At 33.6% G+C, this 18,446-nt stretch overlaps 2 protein-coding genes across 2 annotated transcripts in view; one reads left to right on the top strand and one right to left on the bottom strand.

Annotated features, from left to right (window-relative positions):
* The window catches only part of T3dh (Type III alcohol dehydrogenase), a 238,174-nt gene extending 237,890 nt beyond the window's left edge, over positions 1-284 (top strand). Inside the window, exon 14 of the mRNA XM_090411620.1 lies at positions 251-284. Within this exon, the coding sequence (XP_090267746.1) occupies positions 251-284 (34 nt within the window). The remainder of the gene's footprint in view (positions 1-250) is intronic.
* Positions 285-772: 488 nt separating this feature from the next.
* On the bottom strand, positions 773-18,138 carry LOC150094677 (uncharacterized). Its single transcript, XM_090411245.1, has 4 exons — positions 18,045-18,138; positions 13,659-13,833; positions 5,971-6,100; positions 773-1,532 (listed from the first exon to the last, which is right to left on the bottom strand). Exons 1-4 carry the CDS (start codon positions 18,136-18,138, stop codon positions 1,398-1,400), a joined length of 534 nt encoding a protein of 177 aa, XP_090267371.1. The 3' UTR covers positions 773-1,397.
* Positions 18,139-18,446: the final 308 nt, after the last annotated feature.

Raw genomic sequence — 18,446 nt, 5'->3', positions numbered from 1 at the left:
GCATGTAAAGTGAAACCAAGTTAGCTAGTCTACATAGCAAGACACTTTCTCATGGAAAGTCATCCTTGCAAAAGCTAAAATAGAACATACTTCTCAGGTGTAGGCATCAAAGCTGTAAGTATCCTCTTCTCAAATAGCTGGATATTGGACTACATGTTCATTAAGCTAAATGAACATTTAATAACAGTTAGACTTCCACAACTGTATATAATGCATTATTTTGAGTAATTTCTTGTGTTTAAACTTTTAGTTACCTTAGAACTCTGAAGATGCAAGTCATTTGACTTGCAAAATTTTTCGGGTTTGTTTTTTTATTTTCATTTAGCTCAATGAACACGTGGTCCAATTACCAGAATTTTTCTTATGAACTGCTAAACCACAGAAGCCTTTGTATACAAGCTGGATATTTGCTATCATTAAAATACACTGGTCCCATCCCATTTAAACTATCCTGAAATTTATTAACTTTATTTTGACTGAGTAAGAAAGTCTAGGTTGAGCATATCAGTGGTTCTAAACAAACCTCCCTCCTATTCATCAATAGTGTACCAACTCTCCGATCTTTAGCAAGAAATGTGGAAGAGGTTCTAACAGTTGAGTACCATTTTAGGAAATGGTACTTGAAAAAAATTCTACACATGTCTGTTAGCATACCAAAAGGCAGTACAGTATTTGTCTTAGGTTTGGAAGAGCAATCTCAGAAAATATCATTCAAATGACTTGTTTTGATAGCATCTTCCTAAAGAAAAATATTAGTACTGAGACAATCACACAGGATCATTCATTAAAATTTATTTTCATAACAGGTAGAAAATACATTAAATCTAGACAAATAAATTAAGGATGGACAATTTTCACGTAGGATTTATCCACAAAATAGGAACAACTTATGGCAAATATAAACATTGAAAGGATTTAATATAAAAATACAGAGTTGCCTTTGATAAGATTTTTTACATCCAAACTATTAAAGATTTATGATTAACATTTAAATTCATGATAGTTTGTTAAAGATGAAATTTTTACAGTGACAAAATCAAACTGAAATGTTCAAAGCACTTTTGTTCTTATGGTTTTATAAAGTTACAAAATTCACTAATCCAAGTCATGAAAGTTTTCAAGCTCCAAAAATACATTGAAATGGTCATCAGTAGAAAATTTTAAAAACTCCAGTTTGTTAAAGTCTAAAGTAAATATTAAATAAAAATGATATCTGGAAACATCCAGTGATGTCATAATTTACAGTGCAGATCTTAGTAAACACATGGGATTGGCTTTTTCTTAGTTCTGTTAAAATCACATAGGCCCATTTCTCACGTGTGGTCACCTGCAATTAAACAGGTATTTGTCTGCTGTCAGATACTGGCACTTTGTTGGGTTCTAAGTTTGTTTGTTTTTCATAGTGTGCTCTTAATAGCTTCTCTTGCAACAGAAATAGTTGAACCTCCAGTATGAACTTCTTTTAAATATGGTCGCTGGGACTTTCCTAGTTTGCATTCTCCTTCCCACTGAGCCCTCTTTGTATTATGAGACTAAAAATAAGAAATTCAGTTAGAATTATAGCATTTAAGACTATACTAGCATTAAATTACAAATGCTAAATGTAACAACCCTTATTTTGGGCAATCATTTTCAAATGCTTAAATAGCTTTAGAATACTTTTAATGGGCTTGCTTATGGTGATATATATACCCTCTGTCCAAAAACAAACTGAACTTTTGATAGAAAATAAAAATGCAGGCTAATTATAATTATTCAAATCATTTCAATCAATATACTCTCCCTCAGCTTTGATACAGTGTTTGGCACACTCAATTTGTTAAATGAGTATTTTTTTTTATAATTGTATTTGAGATACTGCTGCTTAAACATTTTCAGTGTCATATTCCTTTCGTTGGCAGATGAAGTCGGGGATGAGAAAGAAGTCACAGGGTGCTAAATCAGGTGAATATGGCGAGTGATCCAACACAAACTTGGTTTTTGCTCAAAAACCATCTCACAATGAGATGGTGCATTATCGTGCAAAAGTGACCAGCTGCCTGCATCATTATATTCATGCCATACGCAATGAATTCTTGCTATCAATCACTTCAAAACTTAGATGAAACTTGCCATTGACTGTTGGGCCAGGCGGAATGAATTCTTTGTAGATAATGCCCTTGGAATCATAGAAACAAATCAGCATTGTCTTTACTTTTGATTTCTCTAAGTGATTTTTTTTTCAGATACCCCTCTTCTGGTGGTCTCCACTCAGCACTGAGTCAGGCTCATGCTCAAAACACCAAGTTTCGTCACCAGTAACGATCATTTCAAGGGAGTTTGAGTCTTTATAAACAGTTTTAATGAGGTCCTTGCAGTGTTCAATTCGATACATTTTTTGGTCAGTCAACTTGTGGGGAACAAATCGCAAATTCAATTTATGAAGGCTCAAACTCTCAGTTTGTTGTGCACAGTTAATTTTGGAATCCCCAATTCATCTTCAATCAAGATCTCAAACAACTTTGGGTTTTTGTTGATGAAATCATAAACTTCTTGGATGTTAACTTTGCTCAGTCCAGTTTTTGGACTGCCTGGCTTTTCATCATCAAGTGTCTCACAACTACTTTTGAAATCTCTTAAACTTAAGTACAGAATAAACATTCATCACTATATGCTTTTTGAAGCATTTGATGTGTTTTGGTAAAACTTTTACCAAGTCAATCGCAGCTGTTTGAAACTCAATTTCCGACTGTTTTTGTCAAAACACACTGTCACTATAATCTGCTTCTAATGAAACAAATGTCATTAACAGTTGACATAACTAATGAAGGTTGCCGCTTTCTACAACAAAAAAGATACAAGTGGCACCACTAGTTCGTTTTATTTTCAAAAAGTTTGGTTTCTTTTTGAACAGAGGGTATAGCTATATCTTAATTCTCTAAAGGCTAACAAGGATTGCTAATCCCTCTGAATAAACCGGCTGAGTTTACTGAAATGGTATTTCCATTGAAGTTGTTGTCCTGTATATATATTTTTTTAATTGTTGGACAACTTTGTTCCATGTCAAGTATTTCAATTGGAATACTTGACATGAAACATGTAATTTGCCATTTTCACTAGAAATGGTGCTGCTTTAGTTAATGGCATTAATACTAAGAATGAAACACATGCTTATCACTGACAATTTTCAGAGCAAAAATTCTCATAGCATTTTAACTGTGCTTGTCATCTGAGTTTTATATCCTTGACTTATATGAAACAACCCACCACTCAAATGTGACCATAGGGGGTCATGAAGGATGCATAAAAACCACCTTCAATCTCGAAGACAGGCTATGCTGCTAGTGTGATCAAGTCACTGCATCACTGAAATGTGAAAGAACACTAACTTGTAGGAATAAAGAAGTTCCTCTTCCAATTCACATTTAGTTTCCATAGCATCAAAAATAATCCTTCACCCAATCTATGACCTCTTCAGGAAGATCTCAGTAATGCTATAATCTTATGTCTGAGGCACCTCAAAAAATAGCCAATCTGTGACTTTCAAGCTCACTGAAAGCTTGCTATCCTAATGGTACACTAAAGATCAGCTCCCTCCTCTGTACCTGGAGTATCTAAGATGTCCTGTTCTTGTAAGTTGGCCTACTATGAACAGACTGGGAGATGAACCAACATCTGCACAGAAGAACACAAATCTGCAGTCATGACTATGGTCAATTTAGCCTTGCAGGCTATGCTTTAGTTAAAATCACAGAATCAGTTGGAAAAAACACTATCATGCTAAATTACAGTTAAATTTAGACTATTTTTGGAATCAGATGCTCCCAGAAATCAGCCCAAATAAATATGATTGCATTAAACTTTCCAAAATATGGAAAGCACTAATACTTTGAGATCCTATTTTACATCTTAGGCTGTCAACAGGTGCCCCACTTAGTGAGGACTAGTCTTTCAACTATGTTTTTAGTTTAGTTGTATGTGCAAGTTTCATTGTATTCCTTGACAATGTCTTAGTGAGAGAAAATGTTAAAAGTAGTAAATATTTTTTTTTATCCTTTCTCAGTGCTGTTCCACTCCATTAAGCCTCTAACGAGTTTCTCATAGCATTTAAACCTTAACACAGAGTGAAATTGCCCATGAACATTGCAAGTAACACATATTCAATGAATGTATGACTTGCAGAGGATTCTTCTCTTCCCTAGTTTCCCCATATGCAAGGTAGTCATTATTGGAACTCTTTGCCAGGAATTATTTTAATACACTGTCATGAAAAATTAATTAAATGACAGGTAACACTAGAAAGGTAAAATTTAAATCTTTTGCCACAAATTCTGATTTTTGTAACAGTATATTTCAAATGCCAATTTGGGTGGGGGTAGATAGCACTAAAATTTTAGTCTGATGTAGTATTTGGGCAATTTTGCCATTCAACTACTATTAAATTTAATAAATACAGTTCACCTCAGGACTGCTGATCACTAATGCCTTCAACTTCCATTTAAATGAAGTCATGGAATTACAATATGCATATTTCAAGAAATGCCAGTTTGACAACTAATCAAAATGTCAATATTTGGTCATAGTTCTTAAAATTTTAAATCAACTTACTCCAAACCATGACTGAACTATTTAGAGTACATTCTGTATCATACCTAAAGACATTAAGTTTCACATTCATTTCATACCACAATCAGAGTAAATGTAATACCATGTCAACCTTCAGTTTGAAAGCTGCTTTACTTAAGAATCCTTAATTGCCAAATAAGCAAAGTTCATCATGAAATGTTCTAATGTCTACAGATCATTCCTGGTTAAATATAAAAAAGGTACCAATTTAAATTCCAGAAGTAAAATCATTAATATTTGTTCTTTTAAATTAAATCTCTTATTTCTGTCTTTTCAAGGAAATCAGCCATGATTAATAACTAACAGTTTTAATTATGCTGCAGTAGAACCTTTGTAGCTCAGTCGGTAGAAACTAAACACTTTGGTCAGAAAGACCTAAATTCAATTCCATGATGGGAGGAACCTTTATCTGGTCTCTTGACTAAAGGAGAGTTAGCTGGTCTCATACAGAGATAGGAGGGTTTTCTCCTGGAAACTGGTTTTTCTTCCTTCAGAACAGGCAAGCTGGCGTGTGAACACATGAATCTATAGTCATGAAATAGATAATCCCTCATTAGGAGGGTTCATCCAGTACTAAAGGGACTGTGGAGGAACCCCCATATGCATAAATAAAAAAAATTATGCTAAAGTCATGGTAGCCTCTAGTAGCATTTTACTAGAAATGCTATCTAGTTTACCATTTGCTGCAGTAGTTAAGTTATGTTCATTGGTTCATTATTTCAAATACAGTATTTGAAAAAATGGGCTTATGCAATTTTTGCAACATAATTTACCATTACTAGTACTGTAAAACATTAAACAAGTTATTCTTGCTGAAAGATAATTATGTAAAACATTAGTATTTAACCCATATTTTTATGTGGTTTAACCAAGCTTAAAGAGCATATGTTGGAGTGAGTTTATTGAAGTACTGATGTTACTATAGAAACTACTGAACACAACTCCACTTTAAGTGGCATTCGCTACTGCCTTCTAAAACGCCAAAAAATGTTTTAGTGTAAACTAATGGTTAATTCAATTAGCTTTATTAAAAAAACACTATTAAAGTGTTTTTAATACTTTTGATTTGCTTTTAATACTATAAAAATTGATAATTTAAATATTGTTAGACAATGTTCAAATTAATGACATTTACAGACTACAAAACCCAAAAACTAATCTTTTTGAACATGAAACCATTTTTGGCAAAATTTGCATGTCAAAAAGAAAATTTTGAAATTAGTTCCTCACATGAATTTACAAGCGAGGAAAGAATTCTAAGACACTCAGTCATCTGTTTTTTTTATTAAATACAACTGCAAAAGTTATTGGGGTGAAATAAAGCCAGTTACTATAAAAAAAAGGTCTAAAAGACCAGAAGTTTACCTCATCTATTTTTCTCCTCCAAATACTATCACATTGCCCATCACACTCAGGACAAGGACGTTGTAATGCATAACCTCCACATTCGAAGCAGTCTAAAGATACATGATCTGCATACCAACTTACTCCACATCTGTAACATTCAAGAAAAAAATCAGAATGTGGTCCATATAAGTATTTCAATATATGGTATTCAAAAATTTGTTTTACATGAGAATGCATATAGCCATTTAAGTTACATCAAGCAAAGTAAAATTGTTATACAGAATGTGCAATGATTGCATGCAAATAGATTTTTTGCATTTGTGACTTACAGCTTAAGAATCATAGATATCAACTCTTCAGAAAACTAATAAAGTACCAATACACATCACAAGATTATGAAACCTAATGCTATATTTTTTATTTCTGATAAGTCAGCTTAGTGCTGACTTATCATGTTCAATTACAGTTAAATTTAGAAGACTATTTTTGGAATCAGCAGATGTGCCTAGAAATCAGCCCAATTTAGATAAATATGGTTGCATTAAACTTTCCAAAATATGGAAAGCACTAATTTCTTAAACAGAAGTTTCAGATATTTAATACCAATAAAAAATTATTTACAAATTCATTTTAAAAGTATTGCAATTAAAATATTTGTCTATGCTAGAATATAAAAAGTCCATTTTATTGGAAATTCTCATGTAAAGCATGATTTATCTATACTTATACAGCTCTAAAACTTGGACTTAGAAGCACAAATCTAAAAAAAACATGATAGCCTGGCTCACTGAGTGAGTAATAGTGATCTCACATTGGGCACCAGCAAAATTTGTTGGTGCCATCAATGCAAGGCATTAACTGCATGTTAGAGGCCTACATGAAGTGAAATGACAGTGCTATATTTGGGATAGCTCAGCCTAATAAAAAAAATAAAAATTAAATTTAAAAAATGTTTAAAAAAGGTCTTAGAATAGAATTCACAAAACACTTATAGTGCATAAATTAAATTTTCACTGTAATATAGACATGTAAGATGTCTGATGTTTTTCCCCAGTAAGCATTACTTACCTAAGTGCTAGTAGTTTAAGAAAAATTGAATGCATTGTCCAGAGCAGGGTTTCCTGTTATTCAGAAACAAGTAGTCAAATTGTTTCTCAATTTATGCCATGTTAAGATGTATCATCACCATAAGGGGGATGCAAGAAAACACCGATTGCATACTAGGACTGCACTCTAATTTCTAAGTGTTAGGACTTCATAACATCTGAGCAATTTTGCTTATTGAAAGCAGAAGACAATTCACTAAAAGTATGAACTGGTAAATTGTCTATGTTGCTAGTAAATCTGGTTCAAGCAAAATTCATTAAGCCATCTGAAAGTTCCTGGATTTTAGTACAAAATTAAAATTGTGGCTTTTATAGAGGTTATTTTATAATTTATCTTAAATTAAGAAATTAAAGATATTTTGTTTATTAATGGTGTTCTTTGAATAAATTTAGAGATTTATAGTTAACATTGCTTATAAAAAAAATTGTCATTGAGATTTTCATATTCTTTAAGCTCCATAACTGGGAGATTGAAGAAGTGAATGGCATGAATATAGAGAATGAGAACAGATGTGCAAGACAAGGAAACAGTGAGGACAGAGGAACACAACATGAGAAAGGTTGATGCCTCAAGAGCATGTAAATGCATGTGTACACAAAAAGGGAAGGGGATGACCTAAGATCAAGGGCAAACAGGATTTAAAGGTTCTAATACAAACAAAGAGAAAAAATGGCTAGAATTAAGCATGGAGAAATTGCATCAAATAAGTAGTATCAGTGCAAATAGCTATAGATCCAGGAACGAGCTGCTATTGTATACAAATGCTACAAGTGTAAAAAACAAAGCAAATGAAAGTTGCATTAATTGCATCTGTACACCCAAGAATTGTTGGAATAAGTGAGACATGGATGACATCCTGATAGGAATATAGATGGAAGGGTATGACATATTGTTAAGAAAGAAAGAGTAAAAAGGGATTGGGGAGTGCTACTGATGATAGAGAGTCCATATGAAGTAGAGATGCAAAAGGGAAATAGTACCAGTAATTTTAAGGCAGTATAGTATAAGATAAAAGGTGAAAAAAATTAAATACTTATGCAGATGTTAACCTGGTAATATGGATGATAGTGACTGAAATGTATACTTAAATTAGCCAAGGAAATAAGAAAAGGGCGATTTTAATTATGGCAATATAGACTGAGATAGCAACTGTAAATAAAGAAAATGAGCAAAGTTGCTATCTCATAATCCTAAAGAAAATGAGGAAGTTTGAGGGACAACTACCTCAGATAGTATGTAACAGAGGGACACATAAGGACTGAGGGTTTTGGATTTGATCATCTCCAAGGATATAATTATAGATGTGTCAAATCACTCTTCAGTTGGTGAGAGTGACCATGAAGTGATCATCTGGGTGGTTTGCCAGTAGTGCGAGCACCTCTGCAAGGAAAGAAGGTATGTGGAACTACATGGCTGGTGATTATGAGGAGCTCAGGAAACAGCTTGCAGGTATAGCATGAAATGAGAAGTTAGATGGAAAAAAGATCAATGTAGCTTAGAGGATATTCAAGAACTGTCTAGTAGAAGCACTGTCTAAATGTATTCCAAGGTTAAATAAGGTAGGTGTGAAATGGATGAATAAAGAGATTAAGCATGCAATATAGAGAAAAAAAGGATATCATGGAGACAGCATAAGTGGTAATAATTGCATGAGAACCACAAAGAACAGGCAAGGAGGGTGACTTGATAAGGGTAGCAAAAGTGAAGTATGAGCAACAGTTAGCTAATGAAGTCAAAAAATAATCCTAGGTAGTTTAATATGTAGTCAGCAAAAAATAGAATGACATTCCAGAGGCATTTGACTAAAGGTAGTTTCTGATCTCTGGAATGTAAAAATATGAAGAAATTTTGAGAAGACCAATTTACAGAGTCTAATGGATAAGAGATGATCTGATAGACCTACAAGTTAAGAGGTTATTATAGTATTAATGCTGAAACTGTTTTACAGAAAATAGTGGGAGATCTGAGAGAACCAGAGATCATCTCTGAAAGCTGTATAAGGAAGGTGAGAAGTAGGTTTTTTGCATGCAGAGTTGTGAATGATTGGAATGCCCTGCCCTGCCTGAGAGAGTAAAGTCTGCAGAGAATTTGAGTGTGTTTAAAAGGCACAGTATGAACTACAACTTAACACTCAACTAATTGTTTTATTAAAAAATTCAGTTCCTGATAATTTGCTTATCATGTTTTGGTCCCAATCAATTTCATTAAGCATTCACTGTAGTAAAAATAAATTCCACCATTTCAAAAAAAAAAAACTTGCAACACAAGACAACTATTTATCTAAGATTTTTTATTTAATGCTATATCCAGACAAAAGTCAGGTTTATTATTATAACATTAATTACAACCTTTTGAGGTTAGATGTGGATACCTCAACCTCCAAGAAACTTTAGCTCCAGGCCTTAATCTTCTGAAAGAAAATCATCATCCTGCTATAGGACAATGCCAATTTTCAGATTGTGCATTTTCTTCAAATTCAGAAAGAATGGAATTTCCATCTGTTTTATACTTATGATCCATGAATAAAATATTTGTAATCAAGTCATCTTAAATATTTTCAACTCTACATGTTACTGAAGTATTTTCAATTAACTCATCTTATTAGAGGAAGAAAAAGAATATCATGGTTTGACAACATCAAGACGTGGACAGGAAAGAGCAGTGCACAACTGCTCAGATTAGCACAAGAGCACAGTTTGTTTGCCAAGATGGTCGCTGACCTTTGATAGAAGATAGCACAATAAGAAGATTTATCCTTTCCTTTAATGAAAACTGCCATTATCCAAATTATCAAAATCTGGATTAACCAGGTATTTTATTCTTTGGATTGCAGTTTCCTTTACAACTGGTGCTATAAGATGCTCATTCTGTTTGCCTTCAGAAGTATAACTTGTAATTAACTGATTGCAAGTAGCAATGCTGAAAACTTATTCCAATAAAGAATAAAATTACTCATTTGTCTTTCCCTAAAACCAAAAACAAGCAATTCAGTGCATCAAGATCCTCTTTTGCTACATATTTTGCTTTCACTGGTTTGGCATTAAAAAATTTGCTTCCTCATTTTTATGTTAATTGCTGAAACTTCCTGCCTAAGCTCTAAACATACATTTAATTATAATGTTTAAATAGCACCTGTGGCATATACATTAGATGCAAATAATAGCATAAATATTTCCTACCGAAATTACATACAATGAACAAAATTCAAATACAGAATAACGTTAATCTCAACCACGAAACAGCTATCATGTGCTAGAAACAAGTAATTCTATATATTTCTAGCAACACAGCCATTTCATTAGTTAAAGTTGTATTAATTTTCTCTGAATTGCCTATTCCTTTAAATTTTTACCATACTAAACCATTAAGTTGAGCATGGTACTTTGCACCTACTTTCATTGAAGTTTACTCTGTTTAACATATGCTCTTTTGAATATCAAGAATTCTGAGGATTACTTTACTATCGAGGCAGTAATAAAATCCTGGTCTTATAGCAGAATAAGAAACAGAATGGTTTTAGCAGACTTGGCATTTTAGTTAAAAAATGTCATATGTATTCTGATATTTTACATCTACACTTATAATCCTAGAAGATCTAGGTATTGGAACCACTCATTTTCCTGATTCAGAGAAAACATGCCTACATCAAGCTGCACTAAGTATTTAAAAACAGTCAAAGCATGAAATTCATTCACATGCCATATAGAATTATAGCACTTGCTTGTAGCAAAAAAAAAATGGCATGCCAGTCAACCTTCCTTTCATATCATGCCAGTTCAGTCTGAATTTACATTGGTCTGGCATTGTGAATCCATGCAATTGCAAAAGAGCATTTCATGCAACAGTTATATCCATGTTTAGCAGCAAGACCTGAAACCTTAGTATTGACAACATGGACAAAGATTCAGTTCAATATCTGAAGATCAATTTGCAGAAAGCAAGTTCAGAAACCTGAAATGCAGTTGAAAGAATTTACCAAGGATTGATTTTTGATGCTTGGATTTACAAAAAACATGCTGGTTTAGAATCATGCAGATCATCTTAGATTAATAAGCATGAAATGTTATAAATAAAATAGAATATGATGTTTTAACTAGCCCACCTTATAATTCCACTGCATGACAATTCTGGAGTGTTTGGCTTCTTTGAATTACAGCTAAAGCAACTACAACTGAGATCTGTTACCTGCATTTAACTTTTTGAGCAGTTTTTCAGTATGAAACAGCTTCTCTAAAATCTTAGACCTTCCATATACTAACATGGTCACAAAGAACTAAAGAGGTGCTTTCTCTGTATTCTGGATGGAAATGTTACTGAAAAATTGATCAAGACTAGTTTTTACATCAAACAGAATGCTTAATTTGTGAGAAACTATTCTTTCAGTTAATGAATTCAGATAAGCCTGCAAATTCATGTTACAAACAATGATGTGATCCTGGCTCAACACTAAAAAACACTATTTAGTTTTTCAGCAGGATAAAATTGAGCTTCATATTGAAAAGTTTTGAAATGAATCAAAGTTGAACAGATATCAGATGTGAACTGTAGACTCAAATACACAAACATTCAAGAAAAGCTGAAAGTTTCACAACAAGAACCAATGGCAAACTAAAGAAAACTGATTCAGCCAGAGGCATGTGGTGAGGAAATCAAGGATTTAAAAAAAAAATCCATGGTGGACTTTGGAAGTTAAAAGAGCCAGTCAAGGAAAAGAAGAAAAGCATAGTGAAAGTTCCTGGCAAGTAAGTCACTTTGTGCTCTTAGGGAAGAGTAAGATGTAAGAAAGCAAAGCATTGTGTAAAATTAGCTAAACAAGTCATGGAAACACTTTGGCAAGAACATTGAAAATAAATACCAGGAAGGTGGTAAAATATTTGGGAGGCTAAAGAAAAAGCTGAGAAATGAAGGAAAGAGTACTGCAAAAAGAATTAAATAGCAAATTGGACATGAAAACTGAAGATTAAAGATATTCTCAATGTATAGGGCAATTACTTGGAAAGATTGCTAAATGAAACAAGCAGTGACAGCATGCTAGTAGAAAACACTCAAAATTAAAATCATCCGAAATATCTGTAAGTAGAAAAAGCCACCACAAACCAAAAATGTAGAAGGCAGCTGGAGTAATGATATTTTACCAGAAATGCTAAAATACGGGAGGTATAAAAGTTTACCATGGTTACACTCATAATTCCATAATTCAGGAGGGTCGAATTCCTATAAAAGAGGGATTAAAGCCAAATGAGATTTACAGAGAACCTTCTTTACTGAGTGTCCCTGGTAAGATTTATGCAAGTATTCTTAAGAAATGGCTAGGAAAAATTATAGAGAAGAACAAACTAGGTTCAGGCCAAACAGAGGTCTGGATCAGATTTTTACTATAAGACTTAGTTGAGAAATCATGGGAATATAACAAAGATCTGCATTTAAGTTTTGTAGATCTAGAAAATGGCATGTGACAAGGTGCCAAGAGGAATGCAGTTAAGTTGTAAATAAGCAGTTAGATTGAAGGAAGTACAGGAAGATGGTTTGATGTTAAGTCAGGTGTGTGGACAAGGATGTACATTATCTCCACTGTTATTCATCATCTGTATGGATCACATTATGAAGGAAAGCAGTATTAAACTGATAAAAGATTGGAGATGTTGATCTCAGCTGTACTTTATACAGATGTTATACTCCTAAATAAATCCAGGACAAGTCTACAAGATTCCCTGACCAAACTGAATAACTGCTGTAGTAAGTTTGATATGAAAATCAGCATTAAAAAGACAAGACAATGCAAATAAGCAAAAACATTGAAAACATCAACTGCATCATGAATGGAGTGAACTTGAAATAAAGGAATATTAGCTTTGAATGTTTGTACTGAAGCACATTAGCTATAATCAAAGCTCAAAATTTAATACCAACTGTTAAGTTTATATGTTTGGTGACAACATTCTTGCAAAACATCTGGCTTTAAAGGAATTTTTGAAAAGTGACTGTCCACTCATCTGCCAAGTATTAGTTGTAATCCCATATAGTTTTAGACAAGTTTGGGCCTCTGGAACAGCAACAAAACTTCATGTTCCACTGGTGAAAAATTAATGTGCATTCCTTGCAGATGGCAATGTCCTCTACCTGGAGATGTAGCATTCATTCAAGACCTAACTATGTAATTAAAGCCCTAGAGAGGGCTGTAGCCTAGATATGACTATATTCCTATGATTGTAAGTCAGAATTATGTATTAGTGATCTCAGCTAGGCAAATAGTTGTATGAGAACAACTATAGCTAAACAGTTAAAATATTTATAGTGCATTTCTTAATATTTCAGTGCCACAGGTGGTGCATATATAAGAAAAATGTAATACTTTGTGATTAAGCCAAGATATTCAGCTGCATGACACTATCTTTATTCTAGTATAAGAGTATAATGGGCCAAAGATGTTCAACAAGCCTTTGGGACATTTCTGCATGCCAAGAGATTAAACATTTGAAATAATTCCTGAAGAAATTAAGCCCATTTAGAAATAAACTAAGAAATTAAAATATCAAAAATAGTTTTTAAATTTAAAAAATTTGTTTAAAGATTAAGATTTCTAAAACCAGAATACTCACGTAAAACATGAGTTGTAGTTATTTCTCAGTCCTTCTATGGTTAGCATTTCTTTACTGAAGTTATTAACTGCAAACCACGCTTCCAAGAGTGGTTTATCACTAAAATTCTCAGGAAAAGGTGAACAATTGGATGAGGTACCACAGGAATCAAATTTTAAATGTTGACTCACTGTTCCTAAAAAACAAAATTCACTTGTCAGATTTAAAAAACGAGACAATGTTATGTTCTATCTAGATCAACTACCATCAAATTTTGTATTTTGCCTTCAGATAAACTTGCTTAATCCATTTTCTTGAAACACTGGATACAATGTCAGCCCATCTAAGATGGGCTATCTAAATTACTTAAGTGCAAAAGACAGTTGCATATCAATATGCTTTATTTATGCCTATACTAAAAGACAAGTTGAGAAAAATAATCTGTGCTTTAGTTTTGTATTACATATTAGACTAATACAACAAAACCCTGCAGAGATGAGCTCAAATCAATCAGGCGACTAAATTGATTCAAATTCTTGCAATAAACTAGACTGTCACCAATCTCATCTTTTACTTTTAGTTGTTTCACAGTGTAGTTTGTTAAATTAGTTAAAATTCTATTAGAATGCTTAGTTCATGTGGAGAGCTTGAAGGATGATTTAAATATGGTGGGGTCAGGGGCCAGAAACAACTATTTTTTTTATAAGTATATAGTGGGGTCTATTATTGATTTATAGTTATTATTTCTATTACAAAAATGTTTAGTCAGAATCTACTGATGCATTGGGCTATTATTATTTTTTTTTTAATTGTTAGGACGTAACATATACGGGCTCAACGTATTAATTAATAACCCGAAAACTCGAATGATTTGCAGTTGCGGGCATAGCTCAACGGACTAGAACAGTTAATCGGAAATCCAAAGACGGTGGTTCGACTCCAGCTGGCCGCCCTGCAAAATGTTTTCATTTTTCAAGTGTTATTATTTCAATTTATTTTATAAATAAATGTCGAAATTTACGAGAAATGTTTTTCCAATAAAGTATCGATTTTGTTCGTAGTTTAAAATTTTTTTTATTACGTCCATAAACAATACATTATAATTTTAAAATAAATAATAACAAAAAACTACAACAATAATTAAACACACTAAAATAGATCAACGGGAATAAATAAGACAATGAAAGAATCGCCCGGTAAACAAATACGATCGCTAGTACACGTGCTTCACAATCAAATAATCGCGCGCTAATGTACGTACGTGAAAATACAGTGACTGGGCCAGACTAAACTGGCCCCAAGATAAGCGTTGCGCCCGGTAAACAAACACGATCGCTAGTGCACTTGCCTCATACATGCCCTGTGTTCTACACGTATAAAATAGGGCCAGCCGTGGCTGACCCCAGAGACCGTACTAAGTCGCATTATACAATATTGCCACAAAATACTACAGTACTTTTTTTTTATTAAACAATAAAACGTGTTGGAAATAGATCAAAAAATAATAATTACAAGAAACATTTTTTAAAACTACAATTATTGGGCTAGCTATAGGTGGGGCAAAGCCCCCTATAGACGAGCTGCCCCTGGCTGTCAGTATGGGCAAAAATTAATGGGTATCAGTTTAATGTTGAGAAATGTAAAGTTATGCATTTTGGGATACATAGATTCCAAGGTATCACACATTGATGGCACTGTACTCTAGGAAATAAATGAAGTTGGAGACAGAGTTAAAGTTTAGAGGACATATTGCTAAAAGGTAGCCCATAAGATTACTTGGCTATTGAGGAACACATTAACCAGTAGATAAGGAAACTGTCATTCATCTTTATAAGGCCTTCACACATCCACATCTAGATTACTGTGCTCAAGTCTGGTCCCCTGGGTTTCTTTGGGATGAGGAAGCAGCGAAGAAGATTCAGAGACGAGTGGCCTGTTCCCTATGAGGATAGATTAAAAAGGTGTGTGGATTGCAGAAGTTGGTTGATAGAAACATTGAAATTGCTTTAAGGGTTTTATTGGATAGGTGCAGAGGAAATATTTCAGCACTTGGCTACAGGCATCAGAACAATGATAATCTCTGGAAGTTGAATAAAGGTGTTAGTAGAGGGGGGGAGTATGAGGGCTAGATTTTTTGCTTAGGGAGTTGTCAGTGAGTTTAAGGAGAGGTATTGATTGTGTGGATAGTTTGGATCTCCTGCGACGAGTTTTCAGACTCCATGGAAGTGCCCGTATAATAATGTAATCATGTAACTGACTGTTTGCAATTCAAGTAAAAGATGGCCAGTCTCATGTGGAGGTATTTTTCATCCTGCAAAAATGCACAATACATGGGCTTAGATCCATGTAACTGGTCAGAGACCACTCAAGATCAACTGTAAGTAATGTGATCAAAATACAAGAATGCCATCTCAACCAAGAAATATGGAATTAAAGGTTAATTGAAATTCTTTGCATTGACAGTGGTAGGAAATTAAGAACTACAGGATGGCAGGTGTACACAAGTCAAAACTCAAAACTAATGACTTGTGATTGTCACAAACATACCTAGTTTGTAGTGTCAGAAGTTCAAAACATACAGTTATGAAACTATATGCTACCTCTTTTTGTGGATGCTTCCTGGGGTACAACTCTGCCTGAGTGTATCATCTCTGAACTTTGTGGTGTAATGGTCTGGAATTAAGCTATGAACTGACCATAATGCTTAGGAAAATGAGCATCAGTATGCAGGGCTCAAACATTATCACCCACTTGTCTGTAGAAAGTAATTGCAGATTGGACAATAGAACATTTTGTCAAATGAACCAAATTTCAAGAAACAGGAAGAACTAGGAATATCTAATCTTCACCAACCCATGATAGCAAACTTAGTTGAGATTCACATGGGTGCTATCGCAACATAGTTTGAGGAGAAAGATGGAAACAATTCGATATCCTCAGATTGAGACTAATATAAAAACTACATTTCCAATCTCACACCACATTAACACTGGGACAAAACTAGAATGTCAACTGGAAGGCACTCATATGCCTTCCAGTAATCCATATACCACAAGTATTACTTTGCTGAATAGTTTGAAATACTTTGTTCAGGGTCAAAAGGGGAAGATCCACATGAAGCATGCAATTTTGATTTCTCTGAACACTGTTCATCTATTGCAGCATTGCTTGTGTTATGTTATAATGGAGGGTGGGGGGGGGGGAGAATTAAGGTTAACAAAGATTTGTTGAATTGTTTAAAAATTATCAGTCCAAACTAGGTACAATTGCTTTACACACTTGTGATAGGAAAATGCCACATGCAAGCAAAAATTTGCTTAATTCTAGGTTACGCAACCCATCTTATAAGACTTGAAAAAATCTTACTTTTGACACCAAGTAATGCAGTGTTAGTGTGCAAATTATTCCAAGTTGAAATTAAGCTTTATGCTGTACACTCAAAATTAATACAGCCCATATATCATTGAAATGTTAAGAAAATCTAGAAACTCCTTGACAGAATGGAGTATGACTTGGTTGTTTTGTAATAAACCATGCAAATATTGTTAATAGACTTAATGTTAGGCAAAGGTGGCATTCCAACTCTAAGTTATTGTAGCCTAGTCATGAAGTTACTTCACGCGCAGACTGTTTGCTTACACTTGTATAACGTGTAAACGATTTCTTGGCATCTTGAATTTATATTCTAAGTTAACGAATTCAATACTGGATTAAGTCCATTGTAGTTTCTCTGATATACATGAAAAGCCCTAAAATGAAGTATGATATTAGTGCAGTAATAAAACACTTGGAAGTTACCGAAATACATAACTCATCGGTAGATAACGTTACTACTAGTGTGGATATGCAATATCTTAACATTGGCTTAATTGGAAAACGTAAACTCAGTGAACATATAAATTGAACAACCCTATTGCAAAGAACTAGTTAAATAATTAAAAACTCACTGTACTTACGTTTCCATCTCCCACACAAAGTCTGAACACGTTAATAGTACTTTAAGTTCTTTTGATGTTAGAAAATTAGTGAAGAACAAAATTTAAACTACATATCATAAACACATCACACAAACACCTGGAATCGAGGAGCAAAACGAGTTGGATGTATCCACCTATCGTCCAAATTGAAATGTCCTTGCTTTGTGGAATTGAAATTACGAAAATCTAACCTGCAGTCTAAGTTAGAATTTATACTCTTTTCACGTTGCACAAATTTCCCGGGAAAATGTATTGCATTGTACGTTCGTTGTCTTAGAAACGAATTCCTTGAAAATATACTATTTCTACAATGCTTTGTTTCGGTGTTAAGTCCTATAAAACAGACCTTACGACACCAAAAGAAAGCTGTTAAAATGATATTTCAGTAATATCAAAACTGAATAATCGGCATTTGCCATTTAAATCTTACCTGCGTCATAATAATTTGAGTTTGTTTGAAATGTTCCTATTTTATAAGAGCTTCCTTCACCCGGCATATAAGGCCTGCTTGCACTACAACCCATGTTGATGGTTGAGGAGCTATGAACTGAAGTAAATACGTAGATCTGCTTTAAAGTAGTCTACAGTTAAGCGTCGGTCAAGGGTCACTCCACTAAGGATAAGGGGGAAGGGTAGCATGCATAACGAAATGTTTGCTTTGTTAAACACTTTTGAAGCTTTTCTCTAGAACTCATACTGATTTTAGTTTCTCATTGAGTATTAATAGCTATTAAATAACATCAAGAAGATTCGAATTACAGTTTAAGGAGGAGAAAAACGCGCTTTGATGATTATTTCATCAAGTACGGAAGAATTAACATTTAAGTTTTAA

The sequence above is a fragment of the Typopeltis vanoorti genome, chromosome 21 (assembly GCF_054136105.1).
Source record: "Typopeltis vanoorti isolate ZY-2024b chromosome 21, IOZ_Tvanoo_1.0, whole genome shotgun sequence".
Classification (NCBI taxonomy): Eukaryota; Metazoa; Arthropoda; class Arachnida; order Uropygi; family Thelyphonidae; genus Typopeltis; species Typopeltis vanoorti.
This window is presented reverse-complemented; position numbering and strand designations above follow the sequence as displayed.

Bases quoted from the DNA above. Each gene is read 5' to 3' on its own strand.
- LOC150094677 (XM_090411245.1), bottom strand. From the start codon at position 18,138: ATGGGTTGTAGTGCAAGCAGGCCTTATATGCCGGGTGAAGGAAGCTCT. The intron at 6,101-13,658 runs GTGAGTATTCTG...TGAATGTTACAG, and splicing joins AACTACAACTCATGTTTTAC to ATGTGGAGTAAGTTGGTATG. The intron at 1,533-5,970 runs GTAAACTTCTGG...TCTTATTTTTAG, and splicing joins GGAGGAGAAAAATAGATGAG to TCTCATAATACAAAGAGGGC.